The 17,500-nt window shown below is 40.0% G+C and overlaps 1 protein-coding gene and 2 long non-coding RNA genes across 5 annotated transcripts in view; 1 reads left to right on the top strand and 2 right to left on the bottom strand.

Moving 5' to 3' along the window:
* rev3l (REV3 like, DNA directed polymerase zeta catalytic subunit) overlaps positions 1 to 17,500 on the top strand; it is a 60,894-nt gene that overhangs the window by 38,324 nt on the left and 5,070 nt on the right. The window contains exons 24-31 of one of the 3 annotated variants that reach the window (XR_015518054.1): positions 3,660 to 3,904; positions 4,007 to 4,115; positions 5,770 to 5,976; positions 8,237 to 8,498; positions 8,654 to 9,669; positions 9,808 to 9,945; positions 11,995 to 12,185; positions 15,530 to 15,776. Coding sequence is in view for 2 of the 3 variants with exons in the window: in XM_087297917.1 (XP_087154043.1) it covers positions 3,660 to 3,904; positions 4,007 to 4,115; positions 5,770 to 5,976; positions 8,237 to 8,346; positions 9,555 to 9,669; positions 9,808 to 9,945; positions 11,995 to 12,185; positions 15,530 to 15,776 (1,362 nt within the window). In the remaining variant the exon portion in view is untranslated. The remainder of the gene's footprint in view (positions 1 to 3,659; positions 3,905 to 4,006; positions 4,116 to 5,769; positions 5,977 to 8,236; positions 8,499 to 8,653; positions 9,670 to 9,807; positions 9,946 to 11,994; positions 12,186 to 15,529; positions 15,777 to 17,500) is intronic. The other 2 variants (XM_087297918.1, XM_087297917.1) reach the window with 2 other exon arrangements.
* Positions 4,166 to 9,583, bottom strand: LOC147832086 (uncharacterized). The gene is made up of 2 exons (XR_015945596.1): positions 5,001 to 9,583; positions 4,166 to 4,510 (listed from the first exon to the last, which is right to left on the bottom strand). It is a non-coding gene; the product is annotated as an uncharacterized LOC147832086 (long non-coding RNA).
* Positions 16,722 to 17,500, bottom strand: part of LOC147839010 (uncharacterized) — a 3,973-nt gene continuing 3,194 nt past the window's right edge. The window contains exon 2 of the long non-coding RNA XR_015518137.1: positions 16,722 to 17,500. This exon is cut by the window's right edge and continues 1,256 nt beyond it. This is a non-coding gene — a long non-coding RNA (uncharacterized LOC147839010).

The following is a 17,500-nucleotide window of genomic DNA, read 5'->3' as shown; positions in this document are numbered from 1 at the left end:
TTCTCAATGTACATTAACGTTAGTAATTTGCTTCAGTCCAACATCTACATTATCAGGATGATGAAGATGAAACCAGAGTGGACATTTAAGCAAGACAATAAGCCAAACCACACCCAAGGAAACTCTAAAATGCTTTCAGAGAAAGAAAATCAAGCTGTAGAATGGCCCAGCCAATAGCCTGCCTTGAATCCGATATAAATAAAAAATAAAGATCAGATTTGATGCTTGAAAACATCAAGATTTTATACCATTTAAGTCTGGAAAAAACACACCTGAGCAATGCATTAATTCTCCAGAGTTGTCTTTAAACTGCTGTCATCGGGTGAAAAAGCAGTGTTAAATACATTTCAGCAGTTCAGCACTTTCTCCCTGTGTCATTTCATTGTTATTACACATCACTCATTTTTCAGATTTTTTTGTTTTGCTTTATTTTTATGTTTGTATTTCATGTCAACAGCTTATATAGAAATATTATTTCAGGGGGAAAAAACACTGTATATAAATATAATTATACACTATTTAGGTTTATTAAATTATTTATAATTTGTCCTCTAATATTCTGCATCAACAATAAGAAGAGCTGAGGAGACTCAAATCAGTTTTGATGGATAGATAGATAGATAGATAGATAGATAGATAGATAGATAGATAGATAGATAGATAGATAGATAGATAGATAGATAGATAGATAGATAGATAGATAGATAGATGGATAGATGGGTAGATGGATAGATGGGTAGGTAGATAGATAGATGGGTAGGTAGATAGATTGATGGATGGATGGATGGATGGGTGGGTAGGTAGATGGGTGGATGGATAGATGGGTGGATGGATGGATGGATGGATGGGTGGGTAGGTAGGTAGGTGGGTAGATGGGTGGATGGATAGATGGGTGGATAGATAGACAGATAGACAGATAGACAGATAGATAGATAGATAGATAGATAGATAGATAGATAGATAGATAGATAGATAGATAGATAGATAGATAGATAGATAGATAGATAGATGGATAGACAGATAGATGGATAGACAGACAGATAGATGGATAGACAGATAGATGGGTAGGTAGATGGATGGATGGATGGGTAGGTGGGTGGTTAGATGGGTGGATGGATAGATGGGTGGATGGATAGATGGGTGGATGGATAGATGGGTGGATGGATAGATGGGTGGATGGATAGATGGGTGGATAGATAGATAGATAGATAGATAGATAGATAGATAGATAGATAGATAGATAGATAGATAGATAGATAGATAGATAGATAGATAGATAGATAGATAGATAGATAGATGGATAGACGGGTAGATGGATAGATGGGTAGGTAGATGGATAGATGGGTAGGTAGATAGATAGATGGGTAGGTAGATAGATGGATGGATGGATAGATGAGTGGATGGATGGATGGATGGATGGATGGGTGGGTAGGTAGGTGGGTAGATGGGTGGATGGATAGATGGGTGGATAGATAGATAGATAGATAGATAGATAGATAGATAGATAGATAGATAGATAGATAGATAGATAGATAGATAGACAGATAGATGGATAGACAGACAGATAGATGGATAGACAGATAGATGGGTAGGTAGATGGATGGATGGGTAGGTGGGTGGTTAGATGGGTGGATGGATGGATGGATGGATGGGTGGGTAGGATGGTGGGTAGATGGTTGGATGGATAGATGGGTGGATGGATAGATGGGTGGATGGATAGATGGGTAGATAGATAGATAGATAGATAGATAGATAGATAGATAGATAGATAGACAGATAGACAGATAGACAGATGGGTAGATAGATAGATGGGTAGGTGGATGGATGGATGGATGGATGGATGGATGGATGGATGGGTGGATGGATGGATGGATGGATGGGTGGATGGGTAGGTGGGTGGTTAGATGGGTGGATGGATAGATGGGTGGATGGATGGATGGGTGGGTAGGTAGGTGGGTAGATGGGTGGATGGATAGATGGGTGGATGGATAGATGGGTGGATAGATAGATAGATGGATGGACGGATGGACGGACGGACAGATAGATAGATAGATAGATAGATAGATAGATAGATAGATAGATAGATAGATAGATAGATAGATAGATAGATAGATAGATAGATAGATAGATAGATAGATAGATAGATAGATAGATGGGTAGATAGATGGATGGGTGGGTGGATGGATGGATGGATGGATGGATGGGTAGGTAGGTGGATGGGTGGATAGATAGATAGATAGATAGATAGATAGATAGATAGATAGATAGATAGATAGATAGATAGATAGATAGATAGATAGATAGATAGATAGATAGATAGATAGATGGGTAGATAGATAGATGGGTAAGTAGATGGATGGGTAGGTAGATGGATGGATGGATGGATGGATGGATGGGTGGATGGATGGATGGGTGGATGGGTAGGTGGGTGGTTAGATGGGTGGATGGATAGATGGGTGGATGGATGGATGGATGGATGGATGGGTGGGTAGGTAGGTGGGTAGATGGGTGGATGGATAGATGGGTGGATGGATAGATGGGTGGATAGATAGATAGATAGATAGATAGATGGATGGATGGATGGACGGACGGATGGACGGACGGACGGACGGACGGACGGACGGACGGACGGACGGACGGACGGACGGACGGACGGACGGACGGACAGACAGACAGACAGATAGATGGGTAGATAGATGGATGGATGGGTGGGTGGATGGATGGATGGATGGATGGATGGATGGATGGGTAGGTAGGTGGATGGGTGGATAGATAGATAGATAGATAGATAGATAGATAGATAGATAGATAGATAGATAGATAGATAGATAGATAGATAGATAGATAGATAGATAGATAGATAGATAGATAGATACTGTACTGTTAAATTAACTTTCCATTAAAAATGCGTGAAGATCATGAGACCATCAGGAAGAACGCAGCATCTCATTTCTCACAGGATGCGTTCTCTGTTCTCGCGGTCTCCCGAGTTTGTTCTTCAGAGGACATCTGGCAAGACCGTTGTACATGAGAACGCAAGTCTGTACTTTGCGTTCTTGGAATTGAGAAACAGCCAGTGTTAAAGTGATGTCTTGATTGTGAACATGTGTGGCAGTAATCAGGCTTGAGCTGCGGTCACACTAGAGTTTGCGGCGCTGCGAAAAGGGGCGGGATTAAACAAGATTATTAAACATTTAAAAAAGCGAGCGATTGCTCCATGTTTTCAATTTCTGTCCAGAGAGGTCATGTTTTGATCCTCAATTGGTCTCACTCAGTCAAGTGATGCAATTTCGCAGGTCAAAGTTCACCGAGCTTGAACTTTGCACCACAGCAGCCTACGAAACTTAACGCATGACCCTGCGTTTTCAATCTGACGCATTCGCTTGCGTATGAATGGAAGTCTATGGGGAGAAAAGTCGAGTGTGACCGCAGTTTTAGATGTGGATAGAGAAATTGAACTCAGATGTGATAAACCACTTTCTTAAAGGGTTTGTTTTCCCTCAATAATGTGTTTACTGGTGTTATCTTTAACTAATATTAGATATGTTTTTAATGATCAGATCAGTAAGGGACAAACACTTTTTCGCACCGCTCTACATTTAATACTTAATTCATTTATTTATTCATTTATCTATTTGTTAATTGTTCTTCTTTTGCAGTATCGTGTGGAATCAATGATGTTAAGGGTTGCAAAACCAATGAATTACATCCCAGTGACCCCAAGTACTCAACAACGAGCCCAGCAAAGAGCTGCACAGTGCATTCCACTTGTCATGGAGCCAGAGTCACGTTTCTATAGCAACTCGGTCATTGTATTGGATTTCCAGTCGCTTTATCCATCCATCGTCATTGCCTACAATTACTGTTACTCCACATGCCTAGGCCACATTGAGAATCTTGGAACGTAAGTATGCTACTACACTGTTGTGTGAAACTACTGTTAAGCTGTTGTGTGGTTCCACAGTGTTTGTATTTATCTGTTCCACTCTCTCTTACTATTTCTCAGATATGATGAGTTCAAGTTTGGTTGTGCATCTCTCAGAGTCCCTCCTGACCTTCTGTATCAGCTCAGAAATGACATCACTGTTTCTCCCAATGGTGTCGCATTTGTTAAGGTTTGTACCTTTGTTTGTTTCACCTAAATATTTTGTTTATCAATAGAACCTCTTTTTTTTTTTTTTTTTTTTTCAAAAGTGAATGGTAAGGGGTTTTAAAAACGAGTAAAACAAAACATCATGGAAAGCAAAATTAAGACTGTGGCTTTTGTGTACAGTGCATCCGAAAAGTATTGATGGCAATAATCCATAATGACAGTGTGAAAAGAGTTTTTGAAATTGTTGCAAACTTGTTAAAAATAAAAAAACCTGAAAAGGTGATGCGGTGGCGAAGTAGGTAGTGCTGTCGCCTCACAGCAAGATGGTCGCTGGGTCGCAGGTTCGAGTCTCGGCTAGCTCACTTAGCATTTCTGTGTGGAGTTTGCATGTTCTCCCTGCATTCGCGTGGGTTTCCTCTGGGTGCTCCGGTCCACAGTCCAAAGACATGCGGTACAGGTGAACTGGGTAGGCTAAATTGTCTGTAGTGTATGAGTGTGTGTGTGAATGTTTCCCAGAGATGGGTTGCGGCTGGAAGGGCACTCGCTGCGTAAAACAATGTGCTGGATAAGTTGGCGGTTCATTCCGCTGCGGCAACCCCGGATTAATAAAGGGACTAAGCCGACAAGAGAATGAATGAATGAAAAAACAGAATAATCATATGTACATCAGTGTTCACAGCCTTTGCTGTGAATCTCTAAATTGAGCTCAGGTACATTCTGTTGAGATGTTTCAGCAGCTCCATTGTTCACCTGTGGTCAATTCCGTTGACTGGACATGATTTTAAAAAGGCATCTTCTTCTTTTTCTTTGGCCTGTATGATTGTGAGGTCGGCTTAGCATGTAGACCTGTAGCATGTCTTTGGACTGTGGGAGGAAACCGGAGCACCCGGAGGAAACCCACGCGGACTCCGGGAGAACATGCAAACTCCTCACAGAAATGCCAACTGAGCCGAGGTTCGAACCAGCGACCTTCTTGCTGTGAGGCGAACGTACTACCCACTCCGCCACTGCGTCGCCTATGATTTGAAAAGGCATACACCTGTCTATATAAGGTCCCAGGGTTGACAGTGCATGTCAAAGCACAAACCAAGCATGAAGACAAAGGAATTGTCTGTAGACTCACCGAGACAGGATTGTCGAGGCGCAAGGCTGGGGAAGGTTACAGAAAAATTTCTGCTGCTCTGAAAGTTCCAATGAGCACAGCGGCCTCCATCAGCCATAAGTTGAAGGTGTTTGGAACCACCAGGCCTGTTCCTCTTCTCAGCTGAGTGATTGGGACCTTATGCTGTGTTCACACTAGACGCGGAATATGCGGATAATTCGTGCATAATGCCGTCACAAACTGAAGCAAACTAGCGGACGCGTCAAGTATAAACCAGGCTTAAGGGTGGCCACATCCCATGGTAAAGCCATTTTTTAATAGTTAATTGTCCCTCCCTTTACAAAGGAAAAACATCAGCCGATTTTGAGTGAAAATAAGAAAAGGAATACATTGGTTGCTATCTAATTTTTATACCTCGTATTCCATAACCTATTTCACCATCTTTAAAAGAATGATCTTGTGGCCCCTTTCAAAGTCTTCTGATGCTTCTTGCCCCTTCATAAGAACCTGTTTTAAACTCATCCAGTCAGGACCATCATCAGCCTGACATTTGACTCTCTTTGTGTGTTCTCAGTCCTCAGTGCGCAGGGGTGTCCTTCCCAGAATGCTGGAGGAGATTTTGAAGACAAGGATTATGGTGAAGCAGTCCATGAAGGCGTACAGGAATGACAAAGCTCTTTCACGGCTGCTAGATGCCAGGCAGCTTGGCCTCAAGCTTATTGCTAATGTCACTTTTGGTTATACTTCTGCCAACTTCTCAGGACGTATGCCCTGTGTTGAGGTATTTACTATAACTTTATATTTTAACCCTTCATGACCTAGAGGTGTTTAGTGGGCACCTAATGGGCCTGTGTTATTTTTTTTTTTAAAGCAGTTTTATTGTTATTTTAGCGGTCAACCTCAAGTGTTGCATATTATTTTAAACAGGAGAACCTGAAGCTTCAATCTGTGTCATTTAAAGGTCCAGTCTTAAATATTTTTGGGTCTAAAAACATATGAACAGACAGAAAATATTCCAGAATTTTAAGAAAAACGTTAGTTCTAGTTATTAGTGGTGCGTAAAGTTACAGCCTATGTCTCATTCTGGGTTGTTCAAATAGCTGATTGCTGGTCCACAAAGCGAAACCTATGCTTATTGGTTGAAAGAGAGAGAGAGAGTTTGAACCAATCTGGGCATGGAGGAGGGATAATGCATCATGTCTGGTTTGTCCAGAGACACAAGTCACGAGCATTCCTTTGTCAAATCAGTGTTGTCAAAATGTGATGATGTAGCCACACTGATTCCGGAGCCTCCGAAAATGTAATGTTTTACAGCGATAGAAAGCTGAGACTCTCTTTTTTTATGCCAATCTTTGAATTGTACGGATCAGATCAGCAGATCAAAAGTTATTAAACATTTAATTTTTTGACGCCGCCGGCTGTTTTGGTCTTTAAGGGTTGAAGCGGTGGCCCACAGTGTATTTTTAATAGGGTTGGGCATCTAAGCTATAATGTCGATCCGATACGCATCTCGATACAAAGAATACGATCCGATATATTAGCGATACATTTGTGACATTGCGATGCAACACGATACGATTCACACCCATATCACGATACAATGCGATAATTCAGCACTAACTTATTAGATCAAGTTTATGAGATGATGTAAGAAAGGATGCTGTGCCATTGAATGAGTTTGATTATTTATTAACCAAGCAAAACCAAGACTTTTTTACAAACTAGCTTTTCTCTCAGAGCCAGAGTGTCAGTTTACAATAGAGGGCCATTTTAGAACCTATAGCACATATTATTTAAGTATTTTCAAGATAATCAGAATGTATAAGTGCAATATATATTGTAAATGTATATATTTGCACTCTTTCAACATAAAGGTTTAGCATTGCACAACAAGAATTGTGATTTAACTTTTCAACTATTAAAACAAGTTTTACAAAGATATATTGTGCCACTGAATATTCAAAACTTAAGGTGGTGAACTAGCAGTGTTATGCTGCTTTGAAACATCACTGTCACTGTAAACAACAGGCTAATAAAAATATAAATAAAAAAAATTAACAGGAGGTGTTTAAAACCTTCGTTCTCCGTGACATTAGACTGAATATCTTTGCAGATGAACAATGCAATAGCATTCGTTATTGGCGTAGAGCGAGCAGAACTGTTGCGCATGGAGAAAACTTTCAATGCTTTTCTCACCACTTTTGGAGCTGGTTGCTACAGTTGAAGCAGAGCAGGAAGCCGGGGATGCAGGAACACTGGAAGATGCTTTCACAACAACACCGAGGCGCCGCTTCAAGTGAGATATCAGATTAGTCGTACTGCCCGTGTATTTTACGTGCGCGGCACATTTTGCAAATTGCATCTGTCCTGTCAAGTCGTCCATCCTTAAATCCATAATGTTGCCATACTTTAGATTTAAAACTCAGTGAGGAATAAAATGTTTGTTTTGCTTCTCGCGCTTTCTGAGGGCGCACCACTAGCTTCATCCGCACACCTGATACACTGAGTTGTAGTGTAAGTGTACACATCCGCAAGCCCGTTGCTAATGCATACTTTATGTAGGTCGATTAAATTATGCGCCAAAAACAGGTTGACAACACTTGTTAATAAATAAAAAATACATTCGATATTAAAAATATAAGCTGTATCTTGGAAAAACCGATGCATCTCGCAAAAACCGATGCATCTCGATTTGCTTTCAAAATTTCATTCATCCTCTGCTGCTCTACCGATGCACTCGCATCGTGCACGCGCATGACCGCGTATCGATACATATCGGTTAATCTTCCCATCCCTAATTTTTAAGGCTTGGTAGTGTTTATAAGATGCGTGCTCATGCTTTACCTGCAGAAAATCACATTATTTTTTCAGATATCTTACTTTGATCATATACAGCTACATGGCTTACATGAAAATGTTGGTATTTAAGATTTAAGTAAAAGTCTGGTTTGTCGGATGAAGAGAAGCTGTGCATGTGTGTGTGTGTGTGTTTGTCTGTACACCTGAACTGAGTGTAGTAAAACTCCCTCCTCACATTTCAGGTGGGTGACAGCATCGTACACAAGGCTCGAGAGACACTGGAGAGAGCCATAAAGATGGTCAACGACACAAAGAAGTGGGGGGCACGTGTTGTCTATGGAGATACAGACAGGTGATGATAAACATTTCAATGGAAGTGTGACCTACGGTCAAGTGGCTGCACTGTTTAGTTTTGTAATTAATCAGTTTTTTTTAGATTTCTAATTCCATCCCATTGCAGTCTCGTGCGAGCCCTTTTCATACACAAGTATATAGTATAGAGCAGTGATCACCAAACTTGTTCCTGGAGGTCTGGTGTCCTGCAGATTTTAGCTCCAGCCCTAATCAAACACACCTGATCAAGCTAATCATGCTCTTACTAAATATACTTGAAACACCCAGGCAGGTGTGTTGAGGCATGTTGGAGCTAAACCCTGCAGGGCACTGGACCTCCAGGAACAAGATTGGTGACCCCTGGTATAGAGTAAATCAGCCAATCACAGTGTGATGCAGACACTTCCTCCTGAGACTTGATCAACTGTTGTGGTGAACTAATTAAAATCCAGCTGAATCTTTTTGCTGCATTCTGATTAGAAAGTTGCAGAAATCCTTGCAATGCCTGAATATACAAGAATGTCAGGTCAGCAATACCTATACATCTGCAGACAAAATCAAAATGTACACAGTAATGTATTGTGTGTATTTATATAGCGCATTTATTGTGTATGGCCGTACACCCAAAGTGCTTCACAGTCATGAGGGGGGTCTCTCCACACCACCTCCAGTGTGCAGCATCCACTTGGATGATGTGATGGCAGCCACAGGACAACGGCGCCAGTGCGCTCACCACACACCAGCTATTGGTGGAGTGGAGAGACAGTGATAGAACCAATTCAGTTGATGGGGACGATTGGGAGGCCATGATAGCTTAGGCCCGATGGAGGGACTTTGGCCAGGACACCAGGGTTACACCTCTACTCTTTACAAGAAGTGCCATGGGATTTTTAATGACCACAGAGAGTCAGGACTTCAGTTTAACGTCTCATCCGAAAGACTGCGCCCACTGACAGTATAGTGTCCCTTTCACTATACTGGGGCATTAGGACTCAGGCGGACCACAGGTTGAGCGCCCCCTGCTGGCCTCACTAACACCACTTCCAACAGCAACCTAGTGTTCCCATGTGGTCTCCCATCTAGGTAGTGACCAGGCTCAGCCCTGCTTAGCTTCAGTGAGTAACAGGTCTTGGGCTGCGAGTGATATGGCTGTGGCAGTGACAGTGATTCCAGTCTCTCTCTCTTTCTCTCTTTCTCTCTCTCTCTCTCTCTCTCTTTCTCTCTCAGTATGTTTGTGTTGTTGAAAGGAGCAACCAAGGAACAGGCATTTAAGATTGGTAATGAAATTGCAGAGGCGGTCACTGCAACCAACCCCAAACCCATCAAGCTGAAGTTTGAAAAGGTTTGTGAAGATTTTTTAAAGCGTATATTACATCTATGATTTGAAAAGGTGTGTACTCGCTTTTAAGTGTGGGATCTGTTTTAAATGTCATGATTGTGTGTTCATCTTTCATCTGTATGCATGCTTGTTTTTCGGCAGGTTTACCTTCCGTGCATTTTACAGACTAAGAAGCGCTATGTTGGGTACATGTATGAAAGTGTGGATCAGGAAAACCCAGTCTTTGACGCTAAAGGCATTGAAACTGTACGCCGTGATGGCTGCCCTGGTGTTTCCAAGGTAACAAGCATTCCAGAATTCTTATTCTTTTCGTGTCAACTATAATTATACTGCCACTTTCTTGTTTGATGTGACAATGTAAGTCCATAGTAACCGAGTTCAGCTTGTGATTCAGCAGCTAGATGAAGATTTGTTGGCCAGTTTTGGTAAGGGTAGCACGCAATGGATCTAGGATCTTTAATGTCCTGTAGAAAATTTGTGTACTCGTAAAAATAAACAAAAAGAGTATGTACAGTTGAAGTCAAAATTATTTGCCCCCCTGTTTATTTTTTTCCCCGTTTTCTAATTAATAGCAAGCAGATTTTTTTTCAACACATTTCTAACCATAATAGTTTTAATAACTCATTTCTAATAGCTGATTTATTTTCTCTTTGTCATGATGACAGTAAATAATATTTTACTAGATATTTTTAAGACACTTCTATACAGCTTAAAGTGACATTTAAAGGCTTAACTAAGTTAATTATGTTAACTAGGCAGGTTAGGGTAATTAGGCAAGTTGTTGTATAATGATGGTTTGTTCTGTAGACTATCGGGAAAATAATGTGCATGAAGGGGCTAATAATTTTGTCCTTAAAATGGTTTTAAAAAAAGAAAAAACTGCTTTTATTCTAGTTGAAATCAAACAAATAAGACTTTCTCCAGAAGAAAAAACATTATCAGACATACTGTGAAAGTTTCTTTGCTCTGTTAAACATCATTTGGGAAATATTAAAAAAATTAATTAAATGGGGGGCTAATAATTCTAAAAAACAATAATTATTAAACAATAATTATTAATTAATAATAAAAAAAAATTTAAAATTGTGGCTAGTGGAAATGGCGAATGGCTACTAATGGTGGAAAACTACCAGCCACAGTGGCTGGTGATCAAACAAGTTGTCAAGCCCTTATAAGATTTAATGATATATGGCCAGCGAAGCAGTGGCGCAGTAGGTAGTGCTGTCGCCTCACAGCAAGAAGGTCGCTAGTTCGAGCCGCGTTTCTGTGTGGAGTTTGCATGTTCTCCTTGCCTTCGCGTGGGTTTCCTCCGAGTGCTCCGGTTTCCCTCACAGTCCAAAGACATGCGGTGCAGGTGAATTGGGTAGGCTAAATTGTCTGTAGTGTATGAGTGTGTGTGTGGATGTTTCCCAGTGATGGGTTGCGGCTGGAAGGGTATCCGCTGTGTTAAAAAAACTTGCTGGATAAGTTGGCGGTTCATTCCGCTGTGGCGACCCCGGATTAATAAAAGGAATAAGCCGACAAGAAAATGAATGAATGAATGAAATATGGCCATCTCGTAATTATTCAACTTCCATCTAACATGGCTTTTTACACTGTTGCACTTTCTTCTCTAGTGATTATTAACAATAAAAAAAGATTTTGGGGTCCTCATTCATACTTGAAATGCGTTTGTTATTTTGACTCTGATTAAAAAGGAAGCTAAAAAAAACTGCAAGAGGCAACCAGGCCAAAACAGCAAACGTCTGAATATTAGGAGGAACAAATTAACTTACCTAAAACAGCCCAAACACAGAAGAAAACACATTTACCAACAGAAAATGGTGCCCAGATAGTAAAACATGCAACAGCTAAATAATTTCAACAGTTTCATTTGAACTGTCAAGTTTTAACACAAGTAACACACATGTGAGGCTTCAAAGTGATTTAAATGCTTCAAATGAAAATTCTATTATCATTTTATTCACCTTTGACTTGTTACAAACCATTTTTTCTCTCTCTGTTAAATGTAAAGGAAGATATATTCAGGAATGTTGGAAACCTGTAACCTTTTTAGTTAAACCCATTTATGCATGTTTTAATCAGTCAATTTATAAACGTATGAGGACTTAAGATGAACACAATAGTCTGTGTTGATATTTCATTGTGCTGACATGTATGCTCATACAGATGGAGTTCACCTGCGACACCTCTCCAAAAACAGACCATTTTAACGAGTCTTGTAGATGCTTCATAATTGGTGTTGTAAATGTGAGGGAATGTGTTGAGGATTACCTTCTGGTTTAAATATAATAATACTGTTTTTACGTATTTATTTTGATTGTTTAGATTTTGGAGCGATCACTGAAGCTACTTTTTGAGTCGCGTGACATTAGCCAGGTGAAGCAGTATGTGCAGCGCCAGTGCGTGAAGGTGGTAGAGGGCAAAGCCAGCATGCAGGATCTCACCTTTGCCAAAGAGTACAGAGGCAGCGGATCATACAGACCAGGGGCTTGTGTCCCTGCCCTGGAACTCACAAGGTGAGTGAATGTGTGAGTGTATTTGGAAAGGTGGGCACATGGGACTCACAACACAATCTCATGGCAATTCGTAACTTTTTCATTTAGTGGCTAATTCGTATGAATTTGTACGATCTAATTCGTACAATTTAGTACGATTTGCTTATCCCCCAATGATGGTTGGGGTTAGGGGTGGGGTCAGGTGCCACGCCTCCTTTTTAAAATCGTACCATTTTGTACGACTGAACTCGTACGAATTAGCCACTAAACTGGCAAAACGTAAAATACTTACGTTTTCTCGTGAGATCAGGCTGGACTGGCACATTTTATGTGGATACCACATTGAAAGTCAGTAATAGTACCTACATTTAGCAAATGTCCTAAAATATGTAGGACAGTGTGCATCTATATAATCATATTGTCCTTTTCTCTACATCAGCAGCAGGTTTCCTAAGTATAATTAGATTTTTGTTATTTCCATATATGGTAATTATGGGGGGAAAAATCTTTTGTATAAGAAGATAACACAAGTAAACACATCATGCAGTTTTGAAATGAAGGTTTTTATTATTAAGGAACAACCATAGACTGTAAAATATATGGACGTAGTATCGGTGACGTCACCCATAGGTTTCTAAAGAGCGCAAAAGAAGCCACAAGTAGGCGTGGCCAACCGTCGCCATTTTGTTCGCGCGTCATCGCACCCACGGCGGGACACCAAACAAGGGCAAAGAGGCGGAGAGTGAGCGGAGCTACAGACACCTGCTGGCATTTAGCTTGGACCTGGTTCAGACACACTTTACTTTGGGAGAAACGCTTTATACTTTATAACCTGTGAGTCGTTTGTGTTCTGACCACTTGTGCTTGGTTGTTCACTATATCAATAAAGTGTTTAGACTTTTAAAAACACTGCTGTAATACATTGAGCCACTAAACATTGTTCTTATGACATTTTTCAACAGGAGGAAAACGCAAATTACTTCCAAACACTTCAGATATAGTCTGTGTTAGTTAATGTAAGACTATTGATGAAATCCAGCATAACACTGTATGACAACGCTTCAGATGACGGTTCTAGAGCCTACAGCTGATCAATCTGAAAGGTTCTGGAGCGCATTACAGATCTAAATATAAATATAAACGATAAATGATCTTAAATAAAACAAATACATGTATAGAGATGGTATATAAGTATATAACTTTACTCACATGGGAAACGGAGGCTACGTGAATGGTTTGTGAGCACAATTAAGTGCACCTAGCATGCCATGCCATCTAATAATTGTGGGAAACAAGTCCAAAAGGCAGTTGACTGTGTAAAGCCACATAAAACAACACAGAAATAGATAAATAGGCCGAGTTCAGTGGCTAATCTGCAGGATTCAGCTGAGGTGACGTGACGGCGACCAACAAGACCTAGCTGTCACTCAAGTGGCCACTCCCTTAATTATGCAAACTTAATATAACTTAATATAAAGGAAACGGATGAGTTATAAAAAATTCACCCCCTCACAGTTGTCATGAAGGGTAATATTACCTGTATTAACCAAAATCTTTTTTTGTACCAGGCTGTAAACACCTTTTTTTCTGCTGTAAAGTTGGCCATGCTAACAGTGGACTCAATTGAAATTTGCTCTGTTTTGGAGCCAGGAGCGGCCAGGACTAGCGGAATTTCAGATGAATTGCAGTTTTAGTTACTTCCGTATTGAGGGAGAGCGGGAGGTTGCCGCTTGGGAAAAACTAAATCCAAAGCTACATATGTCTTATGTGAAACATTGCTGTAATAATGCATAGTGCTCTATTAAGGCCCATTTCCACTGAGTGGTTCGGTTTGGTGCGCTTTTATGGTCGTTTCCACTGTCAATAAGCATACCCAATTGTACCGTACCACTTTTTCGGCACCCTTTCGAAAGGGTACCAAAAGGTGAAGCTACACGCATTTGCATATACTAACGAGCCATGGATGACCCGAGCTCAAATAAACCTTGTCGTCTTCTTGATGTACAGACACAAAGCCAAGAAGAACAAAATCTGCCGTGTGCTGTTGTTGCCTTATGAGCCCGTCTAAAAGTGCGAGCGCTATTCGCTTTCTTCCAGGAGTCTGCGATCGCATCTATATTTAATATAAGGAACTTCTTGAGCTGATGATGATAACGTGTGTGTGATTATTGAAGTGTCTTCGTCATCTGATCCATTCAGAAAAAAAAGGACAAGCGCGAGAGTAAAGCACGAAAAAGAGTCGGGAAAACACAGGAGCAAAATTGTTTTAGCAACCTGGATCATGAACAAGCTACCATGTTCATCATCGCCTTTTGGACTATTATGAACTGGGAATGACAAAATGACTCTCTAACAGAGTTTGCATGTGCTGATGAAGATTACAGACACAGATGAGAGGTTTGCGCTGGCTGTGGGCTATATTGCGTGTGTTTTTGAACTCAAATAAGTCTTAAATGTTTGCTGTGTGCAGTGTTTCTGTAATTAATAATATATCGGGGACTGTAAGGGGCTGTATGTGTTCATATATGTAGCCAGGGGCGGACTGGCCATCTGCAATTCTGGCAAATGCCAGAAGGGCCGGACCAATTTTTAAATGTGGGCGGGTCAGTTTTTTTTTAATATGTATTGTTTTTACTTGCAGGCAGCTTTTATCTCTTGCTAGATGTGATATTATGATGTTGATTAAAAAATTAATAATAATAATAATAAATGTTAAGCATTTGGCCCAATCAGGGACGCCTGCCTGATTTCAAGATTGGCCGACCCAATCCGAGGTCACCCGGACGTTATCAAAATCTGGCAAGAATGTTATATTATTTTACCATCTGTACACCAAGATAAATACTGAATGTGCGTGTCGGTGGGTGGGAATGTCCCAGTCGGCCCCTGTATGTTGCATTTATGTATTTATTTTATATAATTACAGACGTTACAGTAGCCTATTTTGCACTGTCATTGATCTGCAGTTATAATCAAATCATGTTCATAGAAAAGTTAGTAATAAACGTTTATATACAAGTATTTATGCGTATAAAGCATCTGTTTTGTGAGAAGTGCTTCTCATCTTATATGTAAATGACCTTTACAGCTTTACTGTAGACATTTATTTGAGCGAGCATGACTGACGTCGACTTAAACTTTGTCATACACCACGCCCACCAAAAGGGGTACCCTTGGTGGAAACGCAAGCCTGATAAAGGTGACCCATACCGACCCGAACCATACCGTACTGTATCAGTCAGTGGAAACGAGCCATTATGAAAAGCCTTTTCTTTTGCGCTCTGAATACAAATGCTTGAAAATGTCCAATAAAAAAGCTAATAATCTTTTACATGATTTGATTACTCTTTGTGTCTATCCCTTAGGCGAATGATGGCGTTTGATCGACGCTTAGAGCCACGTGTGGGTGAACGTGTGCCATATGTTATTGTGTACGGGTCTCCAGGAGTACCACTTATACAGCTGGTTCGTCGTCCTTTAGAGGTCCTACAGGACCCCAGTCTTCGCCTCAATGCCACCTATTACATCACCAAGCAGATCTTGCCACCACTCGCACGAATTTTCAACCTGATTGGAGTCGATGTGTTCAGCTGGTACCACGAGTTGCCGAGGGTTAGTACTTTATCTGTTTGTCCTTTAACATACAGTTGAAGTCAGAATTATTTGCCCCCCTGTTTATTTTTTTTCCCCAATTTCTGTTTAACGGAGAGCAGATTTTTTTTTTCAACACATTTCTAATCATAATAGTTTTAATAACTCATCTCTAATAACTGATTTATTTTATCTTTGACAGTATGTAATATGACAGTATGTAAGATGACAGTAAATAATATTTGACTAGATATTTTTCAAGACACTTCTATACAGCTTAAAGTGACATTTAAAGGCTTAACTAGGTTAATTAGGTTAACTAGGCAGGTTAGGGTAATTAGGCAAGTTATTGTATAACAGTGGTTTGTTCTGTAGACTATCGAAAAAAATATATAGCTTTAAAGGGGCTTCTAATTTTGACCTTAAAATGGTCTTTAAAAAATTAAAAACTGCTTTTATTCTAGCCGAAATAAAACAAATAAGACTTTCTCCAGAAGAAAAAATATTATCAGACATACTGTGAAAATTTCCTTGCTCTGTTAAACATCATTTGGGAAATATTTAAAAAAGAAATTCAGTGGGGGGCTAATAATTCTGACTTCAACTGTACGTCAATTGTAAAGGCTCATTTATACTTGACTCGAGTATACTTCACTCATGTATACTATTTATACTTGACTGCAAGTTTGCTTGGGTGTGCATGCATTGTGAAAGTGACATCAGTGTGGTCTTGGTGGATGTTTGCTGTGGGTGAACGTCAGGGCCGGCCTGTGGCATAGGCAGTATAGGCAAATGCTAAGGGCGCTGTACATCCAGGGGGCGCCAGAATTGAGCGCGGTTAAGTTGGTTTTGATATTCCTGACACATTCATTGATAGATGGCAATAACTCTAAAACCTCTTAGCCTAAAAAGATCTAAAGTGTGTTTCCTACAAAAAGACAAAGCTGGTTATGTTTCACAGCTGTCTTTTTCTTTTTTTTTTTCTTCGCTCGACATTACGAGCACTGCTCCGTTTAGCCGGGGATATGCGTTTAGCCGGGAGAGCTCGCCCAGAGTGGAGCTCTCAGTAAGGGACCGTCGGAAAAGTGCTTTTCTTTTTCGTTTTTTTTTTCTCCGTCCTGCGTATTTTATTTTAAACACAACTCATTTTCTCTTAAATGAGCACAAACAGTTACTAAAGTACTCGAATGCTTCATTCGTTCATTCATATAGATCTGTGCATTCTTACATTAACACCTCTGTTATCAAACAAAACACAATGAGAGATTCATTTGCTGCTCTTCACTAAATAACTACAGTAACTTTAATCAATATGCAAATACAATTAAAAGTTAAATAGATTTTATAGCTTTATTTAATTTCTGTATAAGCCATTGTTTTTAATAGGCTAAACCTTTTATTTTATTGTCAATATTTTCTATTGTTTGCTATGTATTCTATCATTTGAAGCTATTTGTTGTCCCATATTTTTTTACATCCCAACGTTGACAGATATGGCATATTATTGCTAATCAATAAATAGCTATAGTGCTATCTGTAAGTTTTAGCGTCAGCTAATGTTATGGAAGGGCAAAGATGTTATGAAAAATAGTAATACTAATGTAACTACCGCCATCATTCCTTCCTCAAGCAAATGTGTAAATATTAGATCTATTCAGCGGTAACGTTAATTGCATTGGCATATTTATCTGACGTTTTCTCAGCTTGTAGTAGTCGATCAAAAAGCTATTTAGTTTCTTATGACT

This window comes from Danio rerio, chromosome 20, assembly GCF_052040795.2.
Source record: "Danio rerio strain M-AB ecotype USA chromosome 20, GRCz13ab, whole genome shotgun sequence".
In the NCBI taxonomy this organism is placed as follows: Eukaryota; Metazoa; Chordata; class Actinopteri; order Cypriniformes; family Danionidae; genus Danio; species Danio rerio.
The sequence above is the reverse complement of the archived record's forward strand: the minus strand, read 5'-3'. Positions and strand labels throughout refer to the sequence as shown.